The sequence below is a fragment of the Zerene cesonia genome, chromosome 7 (assembly GCF_012273895.1).
Source record: "Zerene cesonia ecotype Mississippi chromosome 7, Zerene_cesonia_1.1, whole genome shotgun sequence".
In the NCBI taxonomy this organism is placed as follows: domain Eukaryota; kingdom Metazoa; phylum Arthropoda; class Insecta; order Lepidoptera; family Pieridae; genus Zerene; species Zerene cesonia.
Genome location: NC_052108.1, coordinates 8,154,252 through 8,162,955, shown reverse-complemented (window position 1 = coordinate 8,162,955; position 8,704 = coordinate 8,154,252). Strand labels below are relative to the sequence as shown.

Here is an 8,704-nt window from a genome sequence, read left to right as displayed (position 1 = left end):
ACACGCGCACTCACGCACGCACTATACACTAAATTACATAACGTATTACTCCTCTACATACATATTGTGTACACGCACACACACACACACACCCGCCATATATTGCTACGCACACGTAATTTTTATTTAATTACAAATATTCTCAAAATCCGCACAATTACACTGTCCTTGAACACCACAGCACACTTTATGTATTCTCTACAAACACACATGCAGCTATACACATGAACACACACCTACGCACTTTAAATGCCATTCCACACTCTACTTGTTCTTATAAATGAACCTAAACACAGGCATACACTATTATTATCCTCAAATTAATGGTTATAATCTTACACACATACATATGAAACCTATGACTCATATGAACATATCAAATTATACTTGTAACACAAGACTAATTCCCTTAGAAAAAATGCCACTATCTCACATTTGTAAATTTAAATTTTGGGTTTTAACACTTTTCTAGACACTTATCCTAATCTAAATCTTTAAATCATGATAATTTTTTTTTTTTATTGAACTGAATGTCATATAAAACACGTGATATATTTTCAACAAATAATTTTATAAAAGTAATTTCCTTTCCAGAGACAACAGCCCTTTGGAAACACTGCGCTACAAGTACGAAGACTTCCTCCAGCGAATACTTCAAATATCGCTTCTGCAGACCAGCGAATTGCTCTACCTTTTTCTTACGGTAAGTTAACATCTCAACACACACAATATAGTATAAATGATGTAAATGCGTGCTGTACCTAAAGGCAATTTATAAATAATAATAAAAAAACAGATATACACAGTTTGATATTTTTAGATTACGCTTAAAGTATGTAATGTTACAAATTAACATGGTCATGCTAATTTTTCATATACATCCACATATTTTCACTAATTTTATAATGTTTTCATAATATGGTGACATAATTTCATATATCTTCAAATATTGACACACATTTCTACACATATCTGCACAATTCCACACATTTCAACATATTTCCACACATTTCCATACATTTCCAAATATATACCTCGTTGCAGGTGGACAGCGACTTCACGTTGGTGGTGCAAGCGTCCACACTCAACGTGAACACGGATCTGGGGAACATCTATCAGTCCGTGGCTCACCGGCTGAGGAAAGAAAAGGGACAGCATTTGGAAAGCTTCCTGAGGAACTTTCTCATTTCCTCGGATAAGGAGCGCTATCAGGCACTGTGAGTGAATTTGTGAAGTTTTTTTTTTTTTTGTGATGTAATGAATTTGCTTTAATATTAAAATCCCACGTCATCTATTGACCATCTCGACGAATATGAAACATTATTTCAATGATTACAATATTGTGTCGATGGAACGCCTTTGTTAAATTTAGTTTTTAGTTTTAAAGTGATATAAAATCTTTATATATTATTTATATATAATCACGGCATATTCGCTATATGCAAGTGTAATATGATTTCCAGCAAGCAAGGCACCCGCGAGGTGGAGGAGGGCGTGGAGGTGCCGGAGAGCGGCGGCGCCCCCGCGGCGGCGCCCCCGGGGCGCGCGCGGCGCCCGCGCAGCGCGCTCTTCGGCGACAACTGGGGCGTGCCCGCGCGGGCGCCGCCGCGCCCCGCGGCGCCCCAGCGGCACGTGCGCGGCGCCGTGCAGTGCCTCATGTACTTCTGTGAGTGGCGCTGCGTGTTCCACGCGGTGTTTTTTGCGTAGTGTGTTCCACGCTGTGTTTTTTGCGTAGTGTGTTCCACGCTGTGTTTTTTGCGTAGTGTGTTCCACGCGGTGTTTTCTGCGTTGTGTGTTAACGAAAAGAAACGTTCCGTGTGGAATTTTCCGCACAGAATGTTCGGAAACGGCAAGGACGCGCCCGCAATGCAATGAGACTCGGGAATGTTCGGTTGCTCATGGCGCAGAGTTTTGGTTTTGCAGTGTGTCATTTATATCATTGTGGTTTCGATTTAGAACATCGTATTTGACATGAAATTGTGTTTTTATAGTATGTGATACGTATGTATGGATGGTGTTATTTAACTTTTTCAATTATTAGAGCGGATACGCAAGCTAGTCTCACAGGTCTAGAGCCCCAGAGAAGTGTTTATCGTCCAGCGGCATTTGAAAGAGCTCGCATTAGCGAGCTATTTCAAAAGTTTTGCAGCTAAACCCATTTTTTGAAAAATTTTTTTTTAATCGAAAATTTTCAATCGATTTAAAGAAAAAGGAAGGGATAAATTGGACTATATTTTGTTACTTACCTCAAAACTTTTAACTGGGTAAATCGATTTTGATGATTCTTTTTTTATAAAACACTTGTGTGTTCCCATTAAAATGTTGTTTAGTTCTGTCGATTTCAAGACGGCTCAGTATATTGCAAAAATTATTTCACCGCCTCCAAATTATCAGAATGAAACTAAGTTTAAATGAGATCAACTAAAATAAAAAAAATGATGGGTTATTGGGAAAATAATAATAGATTAAGTTGATATACTGAGATTTACTCATAACCCAGTTAACACAGCAAAACCGTTCACACGAGAGAGAGTATCTGAATATGACTACAGATTAAGAATAATATCACGACATAGACAGTAGCTCCAACTAGTGAGCGATTTAGGCAGCTTAATGACACTTTACTATGTTTGGTTTATATACTAGTTCTAATAAAAAAAGTGAAGTGAAGTGAAAAGTGAGCCGTCACAAGTCAGCTGGCAGATGTGAAAAATTTACATTATTTTGTAAAAGTAATATGCGGAAAGAAACAGATTATGATAGGAACTAAATGTGTCATAATGACAAAATAAAATATTACACCTACACGACTGCATATAGACTGTAGACATATACCATCTTAAAGCGTGGCGACGCGTTCCCAGAATCCGTTAATTTGTGTAATATTTAATTGCAGTGTTGAAAATAGCGGCGGGCGGGGGCGCGTGGGCGCGCGCTCTGGGCGGCGCGCTGGCGCTGGCGCGGCGCGCGGCCGACGCCGCCGCCGCGCGCCGCCTCGCCGCGCGGCTGCGCGCGCTGCTGCCCGCGCCGCGCCTCGCGCACCTCGTGCGCCTGGGCCACGGTGCGTGCGGTGTGACTGTGCAAAAGTTTGTTTTTTTGGCGTAGTATCGGTAGAAACGTGTCCGAATGATAACTAATGTTTCTTACAAGTTATTAGGGTTTAAGTTCGAATGAGTTTTTTTTTTTACTAGTGCGTTCGTCCGCGGCTGTTGACCTTTTGTACTTGTACCATTTTGTACCAATAATCTGGATTCTTAAATGGGGTCAAATGCAAACAATTTCCTATCAAATGCAGGAGGAATTACGCCAATCAGATGAAAGTCATTGCCCCCATGTTACACTATTTTGCTATTCAAAATTTTTAGTAAATGTACTAATCTTTGAGACTCGTCTCATTTTATGTCCCGAACAAAACTTTCACAGCTGCCTAAAACGATACAAATTGCTATTGAAAAATATAATTTCCTGGCGCACAACGAATCCTCTATGTCTGCAAAAACATATCCATCCATTCACGACCTGTCAACAAATATTCTACAGAATTATAAATTTCCTATATATTTATATCTATTATAATATATTTCCAGGTGTACTGTTCAGCAAGAAGTCCACACCCCGCTCGAACCAAGTGCAGCAGCGCGAACTCGCCCGCAGCAGGCTGATCGCGTTCGCTTCGCTCGCGCCGCGCGGCCTTCGCTTCACCCACGAGATCGGCACCGCCTTCGATATTATACAGAACCCGCATTTGAATAAACAAGTGGGTAAAAAAAATATGTACCTACAGCACAGTTAAATATGGAAAAAATGCAGCTAAAAGGCTGGCAATAAGAATTTATATGATTATGTATAAAGTTAGCGATAAACAATAATGACACTTATCATATTCTTTAATCATAAAATTTCCTTCTTGTATGTCTTATTAATTAAGGGGTGAATCTGTCTAATAAACTACAGAGTAATATATACGTATCACTAGTAAAATGACAAAATATAATACACAAATAGATACTCGAAAATCTTTTGGCTCTTGGTCTTTTAAATCATTAAACAATTTGCTAGTTAAGCAGCGAACTTGAACGAACGCGGTCAGCGTATTGATGGGTGCCCAGTAATTGTTACATGGTATGTGCGCTTAAATATGAAATTAAAACTAAAACCTTTATTAAAATTGTATTTCTGTCTATTCCACAATTAAACGTGAGTTATAAATGACATAACTATGATCACACATGAATACAAAATAATAGATAATTTATTTTATTTTCAGTTGTTTTACAATCTACTGGATCTGTGCTTGGTCGAGTTGTTTCCAGAACTTCAGGGCGAAAACAGTTGAGATTTATGATTGATATTTAAATAAGATTTTTGTAAATTCCACGTGTACCAATCGTATTAACTATACGTAATAGTATAATTGTAAATACGTATATTTTATTAAATATATTTTTTCTAATAGTCTAGTTTGCCTCGCATGATGAGAGGTGTTCATTCTGTAAGTATGGAAACGCCAAATAAATTATTTTCATATTATTATTATGTCCGTTTTATTAAAAACTATCCTCAACTTACGCCTCTTGAAACGATGGAGGGATAATATTTTCAACCTGAAATGAGGACAGACATTTTGAAAAATACTAAAATGGTATTAATTCAAATGAATCATTCACAATGGTGCGGTTTTATCTGCGTTGTAATGAAGATGCGAGAAATGTGGGACAACTGTATAGTGTTAATAAAATCCAGTTTAGTAAGGGAAAAGTAAATAAAACAAAATCATCGTGCAATACAATTTTTATTCGTGTTAAAATGAAACTATCACGACACAACAAATCTCAACTTGCATGAAACCTTATTTTAATAACACAATATCATTTGTACTGATCACATATAAAAATATAAAATGTAATACAAAACTAGAGCAATACAAATAACACCGTTAAAGTTTTAATAAAAGTGAAAAAGGTAAACAAACTCTCAAGAAATTAAAAATGATAAAAAATATTTGACAATATCGCTCAATATTTATATGATATTTTTTATTAAAGGATAAGTTATTTTGAGGATGCTAGGATAAATAATTATTCTAGGGGCAATGCTCACACTCAATATTGATATATTTATTTCTATTTATCGTTGTTAACATGGAACTATATTCGATAACATGATTTTATATTAATTGATAATCTTATTTTTATCATATTTATTTCATCGCATTATTGAAACTGTTAAATGACTTTTCGACATAAAGTCAAACTTTCTGATATATTCAAAGATGTTAATACTACATCAATCATGAAAATTATACTATTGAATATTAATTTGTGTCCGCGAAATATTAATTTAACAATACTACGGTATTACATATAGACAATAAAAATTTACAGACTCCAGTGTTAATATAATACTTTAGAATTGTGAACACAAATTGTTAAGGAACTCAGGGAAGACATTAATTTTCACAATTCGATAAACTTTCAATAACCTTAAAATCGGTTTAGTATCTTTAATGTGTATTACTTTAGAAGAGCATTTGTTAAATAAAAATAGCGAAGTAATTAATGAATATTATTTTAAAAACAAAAAAATGCTCTTTGGATCTATGACATCACATTTAACTATAAATAGAATATATTTATCATTTATAAACAAAAGCGAGTTTCTACACAATTATCTACATAATAGTTTATCACAAACACGTTACACCACATGAGCTAAAGAGTACACTTTTATAAGAATTTTCTACATTTATTATAGATAAAAGATAATAATATATTTTATAATAAAAAGTTTACTTATATCTAAAACTATAGCATCCTGTTTATATTTGGCTTTTCTCAAACTTGAATGCAATAAATCTCTTCTCTATACATAACATTCTCGTGTCACAAAGTTCGTTCCCATACTCCTCCGAAGCGACTAGACCGATTCTCATAAAATTTTGTGTGCATATCGAGTAGGTCTGAGAATCTGCCAACATCTATTTTTCATACTCCTAAATGTGTAAGGCAGCGTTTGATGGGTCAGCTAATTATATATAAAAAAAAAAATTACCTTATCTGACAGATAATGTAATTTTTTGAAAACTTGAAGCACACTTTATCCCTTATGACTAGAAATATGGCCTCATTAGCTATAATTCTTTATATTTTAATACATATAATTGGCATTTATTCACAATTCGTTATTCAATGAGATCAACACTCGTGTGACATATAATTCTTTTAAAAAGTTTATGTTATAATAGACCCGTGCCAATAATTAAAGACAGCATTTAAGATGAATGATTAATCCATAATTTAAAAAATACACTGTGTCCTAAACATAAATGGTAATTTTTTTTTTTTTATAATTTTATCGAATTTCCTTTACAATTTTTTTAAGGATAGAAATAACTAAGCAATAACTCAGTAATTTGATAAGTTCATATTAATTTTGAGGCTATGTGAAAAAGTGTTTGTAGGTTCAGATCGACCCTAAATTTTTTATTTAAAGTTTTCAACAGCTTCAGCACTGGTCTATATGATAACAATTAGATGAAAATTAATAAAGAAAATAGAAGTGTTAATGCGAGATTTCGTGTTTTATATGTTACATTTTTTATTATATTTAGATAAGGTATGTTCCGTAAATTTTCCTCCAAATTCATCTTACAAGAAAAAAATCATGACATTGTCTTTTTATTTTACTGTATAATGTAATTCTGATCTTAAATATCTAGAATGTTATATAGAATAATGCTACATATTTGAAAATTTTAAATATCAACAAAATACTTTATTTTACCAGTATAGAGAAAGTACATTCACGAAAACCTACCAATAAACATGTAAATCTGTATGTAAAACACGATCATTAAATTGGTGTCCTTTTTAATGAAAATACAAAAACATCTCGAGCTACTGTATTAAGGATTTCTAAATCTCTATTGAATTTTCGTATTATTTTTGGTTTCCTTTATTTTCTACGTAATAATCCCGATGAGGAGCAAAAATACAATTAAATAGTATTTTTAATTTCATTCGTATAATGTAGATTAGGACTAAAAACTATAGATGACCAAATTTAAAAAAAAAAGGTTAATCTTAAAACCTAGTCGAGGGGGTGAAACTTCGACGACAAACCCCCCACCTCCTCTTTCCTCCCAAAGGGAGATGGCGAAAAGATTTAAATCAGAAATCAATGATGCGTCCATTTGACACTGAAGGGTTTATCCAAGTTGATATTACAATCGACGGTCAACACTTTTGTCTGTGCGTCGTGCGTGAAGTTGGCCCGCTCGTTGTTAACCGTGACAGTTTTGATGGCGTCCTGATTGAGAATTTTAATTTCATTAATTTGCGGCACTCCGTAGCCCCACCACTGTATGGTGCTGGTTAGTTCGTTGTCTTTCAATTTGAACACGATGTGGGTGTATTTCTTCTCTTCGTAGCTATCTGTGAATTAAAAATAATATAAATAAACAAAAGATGTATTAGTTAGGTCTCAGTCCCTGAAAACTAAATACGGCGTTTGTAAAAGTGTCAAATAGTAAATTTTTAATAAGTGTTTTACTACAATAAAAGTCAATTAAGTCAACGAGATTTTTTCCGTCTTCTATCCGTAATGTTGCTCATACATTCATGGTCCTTCAAGCCGGATCTACTAATAGACGTCCTCATACAAACTAACACACGTAACCGCTGGCACATCATCCCAATAGATGTTTTTCAGAAGCGAGTGCCTCCCGTAAACAGAAAGGTTCGTCCATCCGTCCGTCCGTCGTTCGTCGTACAGGCTAATCGAGTGCTATGATCTTATTGGGTATTTAAGGATGTACAAAACTTGCAATTATATTTGTTTGTTTTTAAAGAAACATATTTTATTTTATTTTTTTTTATTCAGTGATGTTTTGAGCCGGATCACATATAAAGCTTGCAAAGCAGTAATCGTAGGTAGTTCAACAGTAGCCATACTCACGTAAACTCTGTCCGTCATCCCAGTAGAGGTTCCCGGAGGCAAGTGCCTCTCGAGAGGGCGCAGCAAGTAGTTGTAGCGGCGAACTGCGGGTGCTGGCCGTGGACACCGGCCCGTGGGACGGGGGCTCTTGTAGGGGGATTATACCACCACCCTGGAATATATCATATTGTATTCTATTTTTACCAGGAGGAGAGCAGTGTTTTGTATTGTAATGAAATGAGATTTTTTTTTTAAGTTTTCGCGGGGTGTCTGAGTAAAGTATATTGAATTTAACTTTTCGTTTCAACTGCCCCAATTGTTCCCAAAGCTCACCCTGACAGCCACGACGTCCAGCTCGCCCACGGAGGCCCAGTCGCCGAGCGCGAGCGGGCGGCCCGAGGCCAGGCTGTACCAGGGGTCGGCCCCCGGGTAGAACACGCGCGTGCTGTTGGCGCCTTGCTCCAGTATCGCGCCCACCATCAGGTGCGAGCCGATCAGGAACTGCGTGTCGATGTCGTACACCTTCGTCTCCGTTGGGAATCTGGAATTTTTGAATAAAGGATATCATTTAATTTTCTTATAAATTTGCATGTGAGAAAATTACACAAAATCTTATTTTGTTTATTTTGTTAGGATAGCTAACAGCGAACAGATATGTTACAAAATGCAAATTATAAATAGTATAGAAGAGCGGCAGCAGGCGGGGCAGTAGAGCGGCAATAGAGCGGCAGTAGAGCGGCAGTAGAGCAACAGTAGAGCAACAGTAGAG

General features: G+C 35.8%; 2 protein-coding genes across 2 annotated transcripts in view; one reads left to right on the top strand and one right to left on the bottom strand.

The window, feature by feature from the left end:
- The window catches only part of LOC119828238 (sorting nexin-14-like), a 12,712-nt gene extending 8,179 nt beyond the window's left edge, over positions 1 to 4,533 (top strand). The window contains exons 13-19 of the mRNA XM_038350342.1: positions 182 to 191; positions 595 to 703; positions 1,045 to 1,217; positions 1,464 to 1,666; positions 2,897 to 3,061; positions 3,588 to 3,757; positions 4,268 to 4,533. Coding sequence (XP_038206270.1) covers positions 182 to 191; positions 595 to 703; positions 1,045 to 1,217; positions 1,464 to 1,666; positions 2,897 to 3,061; positions 3,588 to 3,757; positions 4,268 to 4,336 — 899 coding nt within the window. The 3' untranslated portion in view covers positions 4,337 to 4,533. The remainder of the gene's footprint in view (positions 1 to 181; positions 192 to 594; positions 704 to 1,044; positions 1,218 to 1,463; positions 1,667 to 2,896; positions 3,062 to 3,587; positions 3,758 to 4,267) is intronic.
- A 2,624-nt stretch (positions 4,534 to 7,157) lies between these two features.
- Positions 7,158 to 8,704, bottom strand: part of LOC119828237 (lysosomal alpha-glucosidase-like) — a 14,889-nt gene continuing 13,342 nt past the window's right edge. Inside the window, exons 18-20 of the mRNA XM_038350341.1 lie at positions 8,269 to 8,476; positions 7,957 to 8,107; positions 7,158 to 7,433 (exon numbers count right to left, since the gene is read on the bottom strand). Coding sequence (XP_038206269.1) covers positions 7,177 to 7,433; positions 7,957 to 8,107; positions 8,269 to 8,476 — 616 coding nt within the window. The 3' untranslated portion in view covers positions 7,158 to 7,176. The remainder of the gene's footprint in view (positions 7,434 to 7,956; positions 8,108 to 8,268; positions 8,477 to 8,704) is intronic.